Consider the following 17,498-nt stretch of genomic DNA (forward strand, 5'->3'; position numbering starts at 1 on the left):
GGCGCAAGTACAATTTGTCATGTTTACTGACTGTACAAAACACGCATCGGCGGGCGCTCTCATTCATCGACAACAGAGAATTTACTGGATTTTTACACGAATAAAACTGAGCAGTATCTACGGACGTAAAGTTATTAAGCCTTGATGAAACATCAAGCGTTGCTTACAATTCAAGCGAAACTCAAACTAGCAATTATTTTGTTTTACTTTTCGGTCGCGATAGACTGACAAATTCCTCGCAAGCGTGTGGCAAGAGGAGCTAGGAAACTATGAAGTCCTGAAGCTCTGCTATATCTAAATATATCCAGCTAGTTTTTTGCTGTGTAATGGAAAAGCTGTTAATCTTCAACATATGTGAAATTTAAAGTGAAGTAATGTACAGCTCATGTAAAAGAAGCATCAGTCGGAACACAACTTGGTCAGCGATATATATAAGCTTACAGCGGAACATACCTAAATTCGACACTGTCTTACTTCACTCAAACTGGAGCAGCTTACGACGAAAATACTTAAGCAAAATTCCAACAGACGTAAACGCGTTGTGGGGCAAAAATATGAAACATTTCGGAAATTTCGGACACCATTTCCCCCGCGCGATATCCGCAAAAATCCTCGCAGCATGTACGCGCGTGTGCCACAGGTGATGGCGCAATTTGTTCTAAAAATAGAATTATTGTCCCATATCATGAGGACAACCCCAATACTTGAAATGGCGCGCGCTTACGGTCTCCGACCCCGATTATGGCTCCTGCTATTACTTATTATTATTATTATTATTATTATTATTATTATTATTATTATTATTATTATTATTATTATTATCAATATTATTATTTGTGCACAGTATTTGGGGCGGTTGAGGACGAAGAACAAAGCAAACGTTGCATGGGTATCTTCATAATCATGTTCCATTCAAAGTCACGCTGGGTACAGTTTAAATATCTTTGTAACTATAAAAGTCTTCAACCGAGAAACTCCAAATTTGATTATAATCGAGCACAATTTGGTGCGACATGTAACTGGTAACGAATCTTGATCTTTCCTTGGAAACCAAATTTTTTTTGCTTTTTTATGAAAGTTATACGACTATTTTTTCTGTAACTTTTATTTTTTTGTATCGACAGTTTAGCTTTCTGTATCTGTTTTGACTACTTTTAGCCAGTTGTGGTGGTTTCTAACGCATTTATTAATAACTACTTAATAACCGAGAGTGAGGTCGTTACGGGAAAATCTCAAACTGAGGCCTTGCCGTATTCACCGAGCGATAGCGAGGTCAATACGGTAGGTCGAGGTTTGAGATTTTCCCGTAACGACCGAACGGTCGAGGTTATTAAGTTGTTTATTATATGGCTCATCAATAAAGAGAAAAATCATTCGAGCGGAAGTCGTCAATTTACATCCGGCGATGCGCGCGTTTACCGATTCATTCATCGTCTCAAACCTAGGGCAAAACTACACAGTCAGTGAATTTCACCACTGTATTACGTATTCCGTTAACACCACTCATTTCTTTACGGAAAAGTCACCGTCACAGCCTCAAAAACGTATTTTAGTATCGTGGTGCCACAAGTTGATGGGGAAGTTTTTCCGACTTTTGGGGCGAAACGTCAACGCATATAGAAAAGACAGAAAGTGCTTCAAAATTGTCCAAACCAACCGTCTTTCGGTGAAAGAAGATACTAATGCTACAGAATGCACTGCTCAAAATAAGCTTAACTCGATCTTCGCATTCGCTTTCGACAACATATCTTCGCCTTCTTCATTCTGGGATTTATGGATGAACATTTCAAGCCTTGTGAACGTCTGCAGTTATCAGAAACACTGCTACCGACAGAAACCGCCCGATTGTTTACATCTGATGATCCTGGAAGCTGATTTACACTTGCTTGTGTCAAAGCGAGGGAATCTATTTGACGAGAACTTTGACGGAGTTCAATACTTCGGTAATTGCTATGACTAAGATGATAACTTATAAGTTTCTTCGTGGTGTTCTGCTCAGGATGCATGGCAGATCTGCCGATGGTGTTTTTTACTTAGCGATTTTAGCTTTACTTAAGACTAGGCAAACTTTGATTGTTTTTCACTAGTCCCCGCCAAGGTTATCGACTGGTAAGTCATCTATATAAATTTTATTAAGGAAATATCTCAAAACTTTTAGCTACTGATATTCTCGTACTGATTTTAATCGGCTTTCATCGCTTCAATGCGCTTGAATTTTCAGAACCGGGCTCTTCCTAATTTGCATAATCCGTAATCGGCCCGTGGGCATTACGGGAGAATAATGCCCTACAATTCAGTGACAATTAACCAATCAGAGCGCGCGTTATATCGGCCACAAGCCAAAGCCATATAATAAAATCATAAAATCCAAGATGGCTGATCGAAGATGGCTGCAAAATTGTTAAATAGGAGCCCAATTCACACGTCATATTACGTCTTTGTTTCATGCAACCAGCACAAACCTCAAAAGAAACAGCCATGGACAAGCTGTGAATCCTGCAAGTTTTATTGTCCTCTACCTTTAAAGCCCCCTTCCCCCAAAATCCGGGTCTGAATAACAAAAGTATATTTACGTATACTTTTTTCATCGCAATTTGCGAAATCAGGAGAAGTAATATACAAACACGAGAGACAGTGCTTCATAGGGATATCCAAACACCGAGAAGAGAGTTGAAAATACGTCGCGCAGAGAAGTATTTTTGACGAAATTCGAGGTGTTGGATAGCCGATGAAACACTGTCTCGAGTGTTTGACATATCTTCTCAGTCGACACAAAAACTAAGGAGTAAACGGAGAAGTACAATCGTCAAAATCTGTGCTAATTAAGACCAGGTATCCAAACCACAGTCACGGTTATGATTTCCTTTTCTTTTAACTTGATGAATTATTAATGAGTTTGAAAAGAAGCACGAATTGCTACTACAGATGCCAAAGGTGGTCTTTAAATGAGTATGAATATTAGAAGTCTGAAATGACGCCAGGATTTGCAGAAGCGGGAGGTATGAGCCCACCTAAAATAGCCCGTACATAGACTACACCAAACGATTCAAGGGATAGCACCCCTTCCTCGGACACCTGTGGTATTCGTTAAGTGCTGCAACTACAGCTCTAAAGAGAGCACTAAATGTAACCTACTCCGCTCGTATCGTCTTAGTAGTTGCATGGGGTCAAGTAGCAAAGATATCAACGGATAGCATACTATTCGCTGTTGGAGAAATGCGACCGCGCTGGAGTGAGTTGGAAGAGTAAGAGGCTAGGGAAAAGGAAGAAGAGGAAAAGAGAAGCGTGTAGAAACAGTCGAGAAATAAAGACAACATATCACGGCTGCTAACAGCCAACGGATTCTTACGAGAACTGGGCTGAACTGAGATGCAGAGCTTTTATTTATACTCGCTTAGTGAGGGACTGGTGCGAAGATTCTGCCAAAAGGCGCTGAGCTCGACGATCGACTGAAGAGGTAGCCTGACAAGGAGTGAGGATAAGGAGCGGAGCTAGGGCTTTCCACTGGGGCTTCCACTTATAACCAGACTGTTTTCACTGTAGAACCCACCAATGAGCCGTCTTCGTAGAACCCAAGTCCATATGCATAAAAGGGTAAAAGATGCTTGTATGCCTGATAGATCACGTTGCTATAAGCTACTGAAAGAACGGTTCTAATTACACAATTTCGTGCTTGTCTGTTATCACTCTTTCCATGTGATACCTCACCTCATCTCAGCTAAAAGAAAGCAAATCTACGATGCTCAATACAGTTCTGCTTCAAGACCTTTATTCATTTATACTACCATTTTTATAACTTTTGTCGCTTCTCAAACTGAGGCAGAAGTCTTAACCTGCTATAATTCACTTTGTGCATACAGCGCATGTCAATTCTCGGCCAGCAACGTACGGCAGACATGGTAACGACCCGCAGGCTCCTTCCACGAGGTACATTAGGGCACCATTTTGGTTGGAATGGCTGCCGTGAACAAATTCGGCCTCCCCGTCAATGCAAATGAAATTGGTTGAATGCTTGTGGTTGTAATGATCTGCCATCAGATACCCATGGTACTCCTCGGCCCAACCAGAGGGACAGTCATTCCTTGCTGGTATCATCAGCTGGGCAGCACGTGACTTGACGTAACACACAGCACATGGAACGTCGTGATCGTGAATTTTCTTCTCAAAAGGACTATATGTGCTGACTTCATATTCAGCGCCATAAACGTATGAGTTTGACTGAAACCCGTCCTGGTACTTGTCGTACTTTGGCACATTCGGCAGGCAGATGTATTCTCCTCCTCCACCAGTATGGGTGTAATGGCTACCTCCAGCAAAACCTGCACATGAGTAAAACGCTTTAGCATCTTACAAACTCAGCTCACAAAAATAAAAGAGCTTATTGACTGACTAGTACTTGGGTGGAGGGGTGCACTTGAAAACATTTGGTTTTCCGTCATTTTAGAGGGATCTGAAACCTTATTTTTTTCCTGTACCCCTGCTGCCCCATAGTAGGGCGCAGTGGCTATACTAGTTTCGGTTTCTGTAATAATTTTGTTTTCTCCAGGAGTGGGTTATCATGGTAACCCACCGCCGAACCCCCAAGCTGGAGGACCAGGGGCTGTTCTTAGTCAGGCCTCTACCCTACGACCAATCCGGCATGGTAAGACCTGCCAGGGACAGAAGTCCCGACCGGCACAGCTCGTTGGGTCCTTGAGGCGCACAAGCTTCACCACCACGACAAGGTGTCAACCTAAGGTGAAGAAGCCGTTATTTACCACCACGAGCCAAGAATTTCCCTCTCCAGCCCGACCTGACTCAGTAAAAAAGTATTTATGTCGATGGAAATGAAAATACCTATGGTTCGTAAATTTTGGGAATTGCGCGTTTTAAATAAATTGTTAACATGTGCGGCGCTATTCGAACGGCTTTTTAAGGACCGATTCAAGTTATTCTACCCGGCCCTGCACAAGCCGACCACGAGCGGAAACATTTTCTACATCTTTGGATCATTAGGGGTGTATGAAAGTATGATTATATAACGCTTCAGCTTAAAAAAACGGTTTAATATGTATGTTTCTGCCACCACAAACATAGGATTAGAGTTCTGGAAATATTTTCAACCTTGAGCAAGTTCGCACCCAAATCTTTCCACTTACGTTTTTTCTGGCATATCATAAACTCAAAGCGATTAGCCCACTTTTTCTAGAAGCTTCGTTATGTTATGTGATATGTTATGTAATGTGTAATATAACGTGATAGCGCTGAGAGGCCTTGGATGTGTTATTTTCATCACAAATAAGACTGTTTAGCGACATTAGATTCAAACTTAGCCCAAGAGAAGGGTAGTTGGAACTAACGCACCCCGAATTGGTAAAAAGCTGATCAATACTTTTTGCGCTCATCGTTTTGTTATTGCTATCTTTTTTTTTTCCTATCTTTTCTTCATTAAAGAGGACATAGGCAGTAGAGGAAGCGACTACCTGAAAGCAGAGTTAACATAACCGACACAAGCCCTTTCCTTGTTTATATTTCTTTCTTAGAGAGCAAACTCGATGCTTTGCGTAACCTGATGTAACGACAGGAGTTACGTGCGCAGCTCAGATGCGCAGAAACAATCTTACCTTCATAAACCATCTGAGTATCGTTGGGACATGTGGTTTTTCCCCAGTGAACATATTGGACACCAGACCCCCCGGCTCCGTCTTTTCCTTTATCCCCCTTGGGCCCACGAGGTCCCTCTGACCCAGGACTCCCGGCAGGACCTGTGTCTCCTTTAGGACCGGGAGGGCCTGGAACTGGCTGGTTAGTACCAGGCTTTCCTGTCTCTCCTGAAATGTCACACAAAGTTGTTAGTCTGTTAATAAAGTTTCACAATGGCGCAAGAAATCAAGTATTTACAACAGAGGGTAATGAATCCACTAAAACCGCCGTTAAAGAGTAATTTGAATGTGTCTCTACTTGTCTTGTCTAGCTTCTAAAAAATATTGGGATCCAAGACAGCGAATCTGATGTCATAATCACCATATCATCATACAGAGTAAGCTGAAGGCTACTTACTTAAAATGCAAAACACAACTGAAGTAAGCAACCAGGCTTGGTCAAGTAAAGTTATTTCAGTATCGACAACAAACTTCTACCAAATTGTTTTCACTGCTAATGTTTGCTAGAGTTAAAAGTTAGACAAATTATAACAGTTAGGAGGGGGGAGGGGGCGCTGTATTCAGGTCCTCATTCTGTAACTTTTAGAGTATTAAAGCTATGGAAATTAAACTTGGAAGATTGATAACTATGACGTCATACGACGTAGAATGACACCACTTCCCCGCAGCTGCCATCTTGAATGGTCAATTTTTATAAAACGTTACTAAACCACCAGAATTCTAAAAACAACTGGAAATTAACAGTTAACTCAACAAAGTTAAAAAAACACCAAAAGTAAAAGTAAAACAAAAAAACACATGTCAAAATATGGTCTACATCGAGATCCATAACCCGGCAATGAAATGTCATACCAAATTGTCCCCAGATAAAATCAAATGGGATGTCGCCAAATTTGGATTTCAATGCTTTAATGCTTTTATAGTTGCGAGGGTTCAAAGTTTGCAAGGGCCTCTAAAGTTCCCCTCCTGGCCTTAATGGGGTTAGAACCGAATTCAGAATTAACGTACAACAGGGCCCTGAAATTTGGCATGAATAATTAGAATAGTTCTGTTCTGGAAAATTCTATTATATCTTACCTTTACGTCCTGGGGAACCTGGCTTTCCCGGCATTCCTGGTGTACCGGGTACTCCAGAAATCCCAGGGGTACCCGGTTTTCCCGGAGGTCCTGGAGGTCCGATGGCACCTTCTCTGCCGTCACGACCGTCTCGACCTGAGAATTTTTAGAAGGAGAAATTGAAAACCTGTCTTTAAAAAAAAACACTAGAAACGAAACTGTGCCAACACTTGCAACGGTTTTCAAATTTCATTTGCTAAATTTGTACAAACCTCTGAGGTAAGAAAGAAACCCCCAGTCACTCCCTCCTTTTGGAGACATATCAGAACAATTGTTTCCGTTGATCCTGTGGAGAAAAAAATTCCCAAAAATGTCAAGTAGTTCACATATTTATTTATATCTATTACTTGGATAATTTGGAGATTTTCTTTCTCTCGCTGACAGTTACCTCCATACACTACTTAAATTATTATCATTTTTACTAAACAATACACATGTAACTTACAATGCAATGTTTTGTGGGGGGATCTTATCATTCTATTCGTCGTTAGTCAAATCTTTCTAGATCTTAGGAAGTGTTCTTCTTCCTCGTTAAATGGACGGATGTTGAGATCTTCAATAAAGTTGTTAAATTCGTGACTTTGCTTGGATGCGTGGTTGCCCTTGTTGCCATTTTATTTAACAGTGTACATTTCCTCTAACAGTCTTCAGTTTCCTAGTTGACGTCCTGCGCTGGGTTTTTTCTTCGCTTTCTAGTTTAACTTCTCGAACCAATTTTTTTCGTGGTTTGTTTGTTTGTTTGTTTGTTTTTGTTTTTGAGATTATAGAAATATTTACTGTAGTTGTTTTTTTTTCCTTGCTCAACCTATTTCATCTTTAAACTGAATGTGGCCTCTTTACCTCTTGTTTCATAGAGTCGCTTGACGTCTTCTTTGCCGGCAGCTTCGAATTTTTCTGAGATATCGTGGTCGAAAAAATTTGCATCCCAAATTTTGCAGTCAAGATCTTGTAGCTCTTTCTGAAGGGCCTCTTCCTCGTTCCTAATTTACATCTTTTCTATTTTGAATATCTTGTCATTTTTTAGCGTAATTACTTGGGCTTCCGAAGGAAAGCCCGGGTCTAAAAACGCAAGCTGTTTTGTCTTGGTCGCCAAATAGGGGATCAATGCGCTTGCCAGGCGCTGCCAGCGGAGGGCTTGGAAACTGGAGAGCGAGGAATCATGGAGAATGCCGCGTTTTGTGAGGAGGGAAAGAAGAACGATGTTGAGCATTTTCGAACGGGTCGTTCAACGAGTTCTTTAAAATCCTGACTATGACGCCGAGACAAGCACTTCAGATGCTGAAAAAAATCAAGAATCTTCGTAAAACAGAACTTTGAAGATGAGGCAAACAATAATCAATTAGCTGAATAGTAAATATCTTAGCTTAACTCTTGTACTTGTAGAGCACGATCTGATATTGCGATGCGAAGCCTGAGTAAACACTCTTGGCAAGTCTAGTTCCATCTTAATTAGTTTCCATAGCAATTGGTTATCTATAACTTCAGAGTATATTCTTATATATATATTCTTATAGTAAAATGAGATCAGTTCTTTATAATTATCGTCTTCCAACAGGGTGATATTAAATTTCTATAAACCTGGACTTCAACTGAACTTACTTTTAACACCATTGAATACTTAAGAAGATCGAGTTGTGGTGAAGCGTAATTGAAGTACTAATTTCCGCTTGTTTCGCGTCCCTTGCAAGAAAGTGACCGCGAGATAAGAAAGTAGTCAATCCTCGTTTTAGGTTTAACGATTTTGATTCGAAAGTAAAGGATTTATGGCCCGTCCACACTGCGCCAGAGAAATTTGAAATCGTCATTTTCACCCTGAAAACGTATTAAATGTTTTCCGTCCACACTACGCCGGAGAAATTTGAAAACGCAACAATCACCATGGTTATCGTGATCTCTTCGTTTTTCGAAATACTTCGTCTAAAATATGTTTACCGTCCACGCTAAAACACAAACCCAACGTTTTCAAGTCCCTCCCTTTGAAGAACGTTTTCGAAAAGATCCGTTTTCGTGTCGGATTAAGGGTGTGGACGGTAGGCCCAACCGCAGAAATAAAGTTGCGTTTTCACATATCTCCGGAGTAGTGTGATTAATTGGATTGAAAGTGATGTTTTAGTCACTGGAGATGATGACTTTTGATGTGTCAGTTTTAGATATAATAAGTCAGTTGTTTGCATAGTATTTGTATGACTTCGTCATGTCCGTGGCAGTTATTTGGGCGTAGATGTTTGTAATAGAAAAGGCTTCCCTCTGGGTCCACTTGAATGCTTTTTAAACGAAGAGGTGAACTGGAATTTAAGACAAGGCAAACTCCTTTTGAGTGTGTAGTTCAGTGCCTCAGTCTGTAGACCTCAATTTTTCACTGATTCACGTGATGAATAGGTTTCTTCCAAAGAAATGATTGTGGCTTTTTGAGTTTTTAAATATGAGAAAATTTCTCTTCTTTAGTTAACATTCATCCTTGCACATTTAGAGAAAGCCGTTTGAACTTACGCGCCTTGGAATAAGTAGGCGAGGTTTGATGTGAATTTTGCTAAATAACAGATGGTAAATAAGACTTGCCTTGTATTGATACACTGAGACGCATTGTCAAAAAAAAAGGTTTGACTCAAAGGTAAACTTGTCACTGATACACGAGATCAATTTTTCTCAGTATAGTTCGTGATTTGTTAGCTTTAGTAGTTACATAATACTCCAGGGTTTTGTTAGCTTTTAATAAGCACATTTGTTGTCTTAAAACTTGTATTTATCTGTTAAGTTACGTAACACCTTAGAAGCTTTACCACTTTTTTCGAATTTTGGTTTATTCAATTTTTATTTCTCTATTTATTGCCGCAAGCACGTTGAGTATTCACGTTAATATTCCATTGTCTGGTACCTGCAATCTGGGCTTCCAACATACTGGGAGTCGATAAAGATTACGTAACCTGATTTGGGATGTTCTTTGTTTTCTGATGTCGACAAACAGTTGGAACCAGCCAAATATGTAAAATATCATACAAATCACATTTTCTCACGGGGCATTTTAACCACACTTCACTCTTGAATGAAACAGAGAATCACAGAAGCATTTTACATCGCACGCTTCCATCCCGAAGTTAAAACAACCAAGATCGATATCGAGAATTTCACCTCACATTGTCAAGTTTCCTCTGGGAATTGGGCGTTACGTAATCTTGATGCAAGGCTGACCTACTTTTCTTTTTCAGAACTCACACTCTGTTGATGATCCCAAAGATCGAAAACATTTAGTGTACATAGTTTTAACAGCTTTTTACCTACTTTATTTTAGGCAATTTCATGTTTTCATCATTTGGCGGCAAATGAGGGTAACATGAGGAAAAAGAATAAATTGAAACACAAGGACGCACGTTTTTTAAATCCGTTTCACATGTGATGCCGTATTCAGTCAATGTGAAGCTCATTACATAAGGAAACAACATGGACAGTGAAGTGTGTGATACCGATATAATCTCAATGCAGTCACTTGTTCAGCATTCGAAAAACAAAAGAAAACGCTGGAATGCAAAACGAAATACCTTCGCTCCAAAAATCGCAGCCGTTTTTCCAAATCTGACAGGCTGACCGATCTCTTTTCTCTGGGGTGCAACACTTGCTCAGTGCCTTTTTGATCATCAAAAGAAACGTTGGGGTTTGGTCTCTCGCTTCGTTGCAAAGTTTCCAATTTTTCCTCCATGGCTCCAATACGCTGATTTAGCAGAAGATAGTTGTAAAGCAGAAAGAAAGAGCAAATCCCGAAAACAGCCACCACCAACAGGCCCGTACGCGCGGCAAAATGTGCCGGGGCAGATTTCATTTCACGCTGAACAGATTTTCTGTCCATGACATTCAAGCTTTCAAGTGTTTCAGTTTGCTCACTGTGATTGTCAAAAAGAAAAGCTTTTAATACTTAATCGATGAGTAGCTTATATTTGGAAACCTATTCTGATTGATGGCCGTGTGGACACAAGATGTTGACTTTTTGGACGCGAGAAATGGCCAGTATCAGTAAAGTAAACATTTACTCGCATTCTTTGTGTGCAGCTGCTCGCACAAATGACAAATTTCTCACGAGTTAATTAAGCATTTACTCGCATTTTTTGCGTTGTGAATTGTTACCCCGGTGCAGTCAGGAAAATGAATCCTTGGTGGACATTTCGCTTCACGTTACGTTATAGATTGTCATTAAAGCCAGAGTGTGTTGAAAACTGAGGCACTCGCTACTGTCTCTGATATTAGATAATGTGCATTTACATTCGTATTTAGAAAACGCGCAGATCATTTTTTAAGAGGACTTATAGTGATTCCCCAGAACTAAAAGTTTTTTTTTTTTTAACTTTCCCTAAATTTTCTCTACGAAGCACTGTTTTGAAAAATACAATAAAAAGGATAGGTCACCATGCTCTCTTAAGAGATATGATGGGCCAAACTTACCCCATTTATGCCTAGCCACGCGCGTTGTTTTTGTGGTAGCTGGAAGCAACGGATATTAAAGCAAAACATCTTTATAGGTAGAAATTCTCGGGCACCTGGAACAATGCAAAATATATTTTATTGAAAAATCACACAATTCTAAACGACATTTATTCGACTCAAAACGTTCCCCGAATCGTTGTTTTCGAGGTGATAATACGTATTCTCGCGTAACGGCTTGTGCACTCTTTTAGCTATATCTTTTTTTTCTTCCGAACAATTTCTTTATTGATTTTTTAACTTAAAGCGGATAATTTGTGCACGAGAATAATGTAATTATGCACGTTTAAGAGAAAACTAGCATCAATTTCACTGTCGAGCTTAGCTTGAGGGAAATTTCTTACGTTGTGTGCGTGTATGAACTCATGCGTGCGCGCCAGTGACGCGAAAATCGTGCGCAGTAGGGATGCGCAATACAATAATAAGGAATCACCTAAATAAAACATTTACTCACAGTTTTTGCGTCGTGCATTGTTACCTCGCTGCTTCAGGAAAATGAACCACTCGTGGAGATACGCTTCGTCTTAGCTTACTTTGGAGTATTATTAATAGTCAGTGCGTGTTATAAAAAAAAAAGAACTGACGCGAGCTTCTGTTAAAAAAGTGGCTGAAAACAAGTATTTGAACAGAATTATGAGTACTTGTTTGTCAAGAACGTGATCTATTGAAACGGTGCTTCCAACGTAAATATTGTATCAGCTCGTCTTTCCATTTAGTTATAACAAACGCGACAATACTTGAGAACTTCTTAACCTATATAGTGACGTCGAAGCATCAGTTGTAAATTCTAAAACCCAGGAACCTTTCCACACTTATAAACTATTTGGTATTTATTCCAATATTTGATTTTAAGGGTCTGTGTCATTTTGCTATGAATGGGAAACCTCAAAAGTTATGGGAGAAAAAAGGAAGAAAGAGAAACCAGTGACCAAAGAGAACCTATAAACTTGGCTTGCAGTCGAAATATCAATCAATGACTGATGAGATGGGTTGTAATTACCATAACTGCTATCCATGGTCATAAATCATTTACCGCGCTAATGAAAAGTAAGCTCTTCATCGGGGAAAGTTTATTTATGTTTTTGTGAAAACTTTTCATTTGTGTCAGGGAGGAAACTGAATGTTTTCACAAACTGTTTACTATTGCATATTGACTGGAGCAGTTGATGACGAAGCATACAAAAAGCGAAAGTGGCACGCGTATCTCTCCAGGTTAAGTCGCCCAACTCTTGATGTTCAGGGGTTTAACCGTGGACACTTCATGTGCATCTGACATGAGGCACAATTTTAAGAATTATCTTAACACTCTGTCATCAGATTATACAATGTATAAATCACCGCCGGGATATGTTGGAAAGGATGGCACACCCCTATATAAGCAACATGCCTTGTTGTTGTTGTTGTTTTTGAGGTGTTTTGGTCATTATATTTAACAATTATCCCAAGAGCGCACGTTGGATATGAAATGATAGATAGCAAGCGAATCCAAACGGGCCACGGCGTAAATCGTTAAACCCCCCTCCCGTCCGGATTTTCGTTTTTTTATTTACTTCAACCCTCTGGAATTCCTAACTTGTTTGACTCCCTACGACTTCCAGTGAAAGAGATTTTACTCTTTTCCATCTCTCCAGAAGTTTTTGCTAATAATTTTCACTCCCAGGGTTCGAAATTGCAACCGATACTATCGGTATCTTGCCTAAATGTTTGGCGATCGACTTAAGCTCTCTGCCCTCATTTGCAATTTTTGACTCTTTTTCGATGAAACTAGTGAGGAAATAAAAATTTCAATTGTCTTGTGTTGTGATTACTATGGAAATTACGAACGACAGCATTCATTAGATCAGAAACCATTACAGCGGTTTCTTTATGAGTATATTTCTTAAGCGCATATTTTGCGTTGGCTTGCAAAAAAACCCTGGCGATTTGGCTGGTCAGTATCTTACATCTGGTAGACTCTGACAAGCAATTCATCAACTTTAAGGCCTCTGGAGCTTGATGTACAACCCTCGTTTTACCGCCTTCCGTCTGTAAATGAATGCGAACACAATACCTGATTGATCGATGTTCGCTGATTGAAAGTTAAAAGATACCTCTTCCCTCGGAAATCCAAAAAGCAACCTCGTTCCCAGGGTCTCTCATCTTACCGCCCCCTGGCGCGATGAGAGACCCTGGGAACGAGGTTGTCCAAAAAGCTGTCCGTGGTATAGAACAAGCGAACGAGGTTTTGTGTTTTCCAAATGCATGTATTTTCCAGCGGTTCTTAATTAGTAACTCAGTCGTTAGAGCATCCAAACGTTAACTGGCGTACTGAAGATCCCTTGTTCGAATCCCATCTGAGAACTCAGAATTTTTCTCCTGAGTTGTTCGCTCCACGCGCATCATTTCCATAGCATCTAGTATTATTGTAATCTATCAAACTGATGATCGAGATAAGCAGATATGAACAAATCCCTCGTGAACATGTCAATAAAGCTATTGTTGTTGTTGTTGTTGCTAATAGATTCCATGTTGCCGTGCGTCTGTTCAGTAATAGATCACAGATGACGTCAAAATGTGGTAAGAACAAAAGTGTCACACGTGGCGATAGCCGAGTGTGTCACTGAAAGTTTAGTGTCACTGAAAATTTACAGCCAAAGCAGACTTGAGCTGTGAAATCTTCAAATCTTAGAGAAAATGCCGGAAATGTCAGGTCAGTTTTTATAGAGCACCCTTGTGAGCTGAAAAAACCTGAATGTTGTCTTTAATATTGCGGGAGTTGAATAATACCCTCGGAAAATTTGCGGTAGCGGTCAACACACATTGGCACGTTGGGGGCCATTCGATTCGAATTTTGAATGAAAGGAGCGTTAGTGACGGTGGAAATTTGTGTCTTATCACTAGGGGGCCAAACCACCCCCCTAATGTCTCATGAAGGCTATATTTGCTTGGTTTATATATTTCTGAACCAAGTTTGGCAGATAAGCTTTCTTTGTTCTCCAGTTTATTTTAATTTGGAAGTTGTGACAAAATGTCAGATTATGACGTCATAATTGATGACGTCACCAAAACGTGCTATCATTTTTTTGTAAAATCTCATGTAAAGATTATGTCATTGGAGAGGATTTGACTTGAGGAGTAAAATGCCGGAAACCGTTTTTTGCTATAATGATTATTTTTCGAGATATGGTGAATTAAATATTTTTTTGCTGTTCCCCCTGGAATTTCCTCAACCATACTGTCCTTCTTAAGTCAGTCTCTCTGGTTTATTTTTTTCAGTTTTTTTCTAGGAAGGCTAGTAATCTAGAAAAATAGAAAGCTTGATGTTGTCAAAAATCGTATGTTTTTAGAAATTTGATTTTCGGCTTTGTTAAGATGGTATTAACAGTAGAAAACGGTTGACGTCACAGGCTATGACGTAACAAAACTAATTTTAACGCAATAACACTAGAGGGATAATTTTTTATTCCGATTTTCTTCTTTATTTTTGCTTTAGTCATCTGGCACATCACATGTGCAACATAGCTGCATTTGCTGGAACAAAATTACGGCTCCAATTTGGGGATTTTTCTTAAGGGGGGACCCCATATTTTGCAGAGTTATTTTTCATGATTAAAAATGCCATATTTCATTTAATTTTTGTGATATGGACAAAATTTTTTCAGGTTTCAACTCCCTTTGATGTGCTCTTTCGAACACATTGTAAAAAATATGCATATTAAAAACTTCAAAAGTGGCAAAAACATGACGTCACAACTTTGACATTTACTGACATTTGTCACGTAAATATAATTGGCAATAGGTCTCTTGCTCATCTGCCAAGTTTGGTGTAGAAAGAGTCAATACTTTTTAAGTAATGCGAAATAATGTGAAATACCCAAGAACTGACGAAACATTTGGGGGGGGGGGGGTGGTTTGGCCCCTACGTGTGTGTGGTTGGCGATTCTCAAATCAATTTGATAGTGAGTCGGAGATACTAACTAGCTGCTACAGTTGGCCGCGAGCTGTAGTGAACCATACTTTACTCACTGCTGTACCTTGAAACGAACTAGAACATTTGCGTCGGAAAGCAAGGTTATGTGTTTATTTTAACTGATTTTAAGATTTTGTGTTGTGATGTTTCATTCTTGACATCAATCTGTGTCAACAATTATTTGAGTCTGAGGAAGGTTGCACTTTTTAAATGTGTTAAATTCGAGACAAATCAATGGTTTCTAGCCTTGAAATTGATTCAAGACCATGCCAATTTTGTGTTTGGTGAAGTCTCGCTCGACTGCCGACTGAGCCTGCTCGAGTATTTTTTCTGAGTCATTTTCTGAAAAAAACCGGGTTTTTCTCTCTTCTTTCTGCTTCTTGTACCACAGAATAGATAGTGAGTAACGTAGCCAATCGGAGAACGGCATTCGTGATAGAACGCTAGTAGATTTATACCAAAACTCGATAGAAACACGGTACATTTTTTCTACTTCTTAAACATCAATCAATCCGTTGCACATCAGCTCCTAATCGAGGAATGCCTAATCGGCTCTTGAGTTAAAAGTTCTAAAAAATGTAAAAGAATGTAAATCCTATTCATAGTGGTTTATTCTTTCTCGTCCTCGAGAAAGAATTGACAAAATGACCATCATGTGCTGTTACACTGAAGTTGAAGCCAGCTTCTCTCTAAAAAGTACGGACAAAACAACGTTTTCAACAAATTAAATGTAAAGAAGAGCGTTTCTCCTCATTAAATTTTTTGTTGGCACTCTTCATGTACACGGATTAGACGTGATTCATATTGGCTAGCTAAGCCTGTCATGAAACGCGCACTCATTGGTAACAGCTGACCAATGCTACAGTGCAGTTGGCCGCTGCAAAATTGTTTGCCGAGACCCAAGGGCAATTTATAACTAGTTTTTTTGTTGCATCGACCAAAGTCAAGAAAACGGATTTTTTATAATAAAAAAGTCATTACCGATTTAATCAAGGGCCTAATGTCTTTCGCGTAAAAATGAGTTATCTTTGAAAGTTAACATTACACTTTGCTTTGTACTAACGCAATAGAAAAAGACTGATCAGAGAAATGTTCCTATCCGGTCAGTTTTCGCATATAGATCACAATCGATCTTATATAGTGCAGGTGATATAAACAGGAAATACTATTTTACAGGTTTTCTTTTATGAAACAAATTATCCCGCTTTACCTTCCTTAATTGCATGAAATATTTATGGCAGAGTGTTTAAACTAATCTAGGAAGTAATAACGGATGCTCATGTAATCAGGTGACCTTAACCCTTTAACCCCTAAAGCAAACGACAGTTTTTCCTGAATCAGCAAATAAAGGCTCTCTCCGGTCCTGTGTACAATATACCATTTGAAAGCCACTGATCAGCTTAACTGACATGAAGGAGGTCACGGTCATTTTGAGAGAAATTGTTTTGAAATGTGAAAATGAAAAGCTTCCAACACGCGTCAATTCTCAAATATCATAGGTATGCCCCCGATCTTAAGAGCAGCTTCGCCTAAATATCAACTAGACTTGGAAATAGCGAAAAAATCGAATTTCTTCAAACTCGCCCAGAATGAAGCCCTACGGGCACTAGTTACAAAAATATCGTTTTAAGTTCGATAAATCAAAAATTATTTTTTTCCGCAATTTTTTCGTTTCGATGCCCCAAATCGGCCAAAATCCATCGAAAATGAGCGGCATATTCAGAGGCTCGTAAACTCAAAAGTAAAAATCTTCATTACAAACTGATTGCACGTCGTATTTGTACTTCCTTTCTTGTCTATTTAGAGCTAAATAGATCGTGATTTGATGAGAACTTAAATATTTGACGAATTTTCTAAATTAACGACCCAAGACAGCTTTACAAGAGGTCTACATTTAGCCTATTTTCAAATGCTAAAAAGGCGTTCTGGTACACGGCTTTTCCCAAAACGACTAGTTTGGTGTGAAAGAGCATTCTTTCTTCTTCAAATTAGTGAAATAAAATTTTTGGGTAAATAAAATCGCGAGCGCTGAGATAGCGAACTAAATGCAGCACTTCTTCCTGAAAACGTGACCTTTGACCCGAGCGTAACGAAACCGATTACTGCAAGAAAACCCGGAAGAAAAGCAAATGCTTCGTTATTTTGAAACAATTTCTAGTGATATCTCTCCGAAACCATGATTGCAAGAAACTATTTCCAGATATGAAATCTTACAGGGTCAAAAAAGGAGCTAAAGGGCGCATTTTGACACAATAACTTTGTTTGCTGAGAATTGAAGTCAATGACCGTTAACGAATTCCAGTGAAATTTGCAAACTTGAA

The 17,498-nt window shown here is 39.4% G+C and overlaps 1 protein-coding gene and 1 pseudogene across 4 annotated transcripts in view; both read right to left on the reverse strand.

Annotated features, from left to right (window-relative positions):
* Positions 1 to 2,840: 2,840 nt before the first annotated feature.
* Positions 2,841 to 11,772, reverse strand: LOC145466746 (uncharacterized). Of its 3 annotated transcripts, none has more exons than XM_081450452.1 (6): positions 11,683 to 11,734; positions 10,295 to 11,284; positions 6,971 to 7,044; positions 6,720 to 6,854; positions 5,604 to 5,810; positions 2,841 to 4,319 (listed from the first exon to the last, which is right to left on the reverse strand). In XM_081450452.1, the coding sequence occupies exons 2-6, from the start codon at positions 10,597 to 10,599 to the stop codon at positions 3,844 to 3,846; spliced, it is 1,197 nt and encodes a 398-aa protein (XP_081306578.1). In that variant the 5' UTR covers positions 10,600 to 11,284; positions 11,683 to 11,734; the 3' UTR covers positions 2,841 to 3,843. The 3 variants fall into 3 exon arrangements, with proteins under 3 accessions (XP_081306578.1, XP_081306579.1, XP_081306580.1); XM_081450453.1 differs by having other exon boundaries at positions 11,190 to 11,284; positions 11,683 to 11,731; XM_081450454.1 differs by lacking the exon at positions 10,295 to 11,284 and having other exon boundaries at positions 11,683 to 11,772.
* Positions 11,773 to 16,216: 4,444 nt separating this feature from the next.
* Positions 16,217 to 17,498, reverse strand: part of LOC145466748 (uncharacterized) — a 46,116-nt pseudogene continuing 44,834 nt past the window's right edge. The window contains exon 5 of the transcript XR_014041975.1: positions 16,217 to 16,581. The product of XR_014041975.1 is annotated as an uncharacterized LOC145466748 (transcript). The remainder of the gene's footprint in view (positions 16,582 to 17,498) is intronic.

This window comes from Orbicella franksi, chromosome 13 (assembly GCF_964199315.1).
Source record: "Orbicella franksi chromosome 13, jaOrbFran1.1, whole genome shotgun sequence".
Lineage (NCBI taxonomy): Eukaryota > Metazoa > Cnidaria > Anthozoa > Scleractinia > Merulinidae > Orbicella > Orbicella franksi.

Bases quoted from the DNA above. Each gene is read 5' to 3' on its own strand.
- LOC145466746 (XM_081450452.1), bottom strand. From the start codon at position 10,599: ATGGACAGAAAATCTGTTCAGCGTGAAATGAAATCTGCCCCGGCACAT. The intron at 7,045-10,294 runs GTATTTCGTTTT...TTTTCTCCACAG, and splicing joins CTGCGATTTTTGGAGCGAAG to GATCAACGGAAACAATTGTT. The intron at 4,320-5,603 runs GTAAGATTGTTT...ACTCATGTGCAG, and splicing joins TACTCAGATGGTTTATGAAG to GTTTTGCTGGAGGTAGCCAT.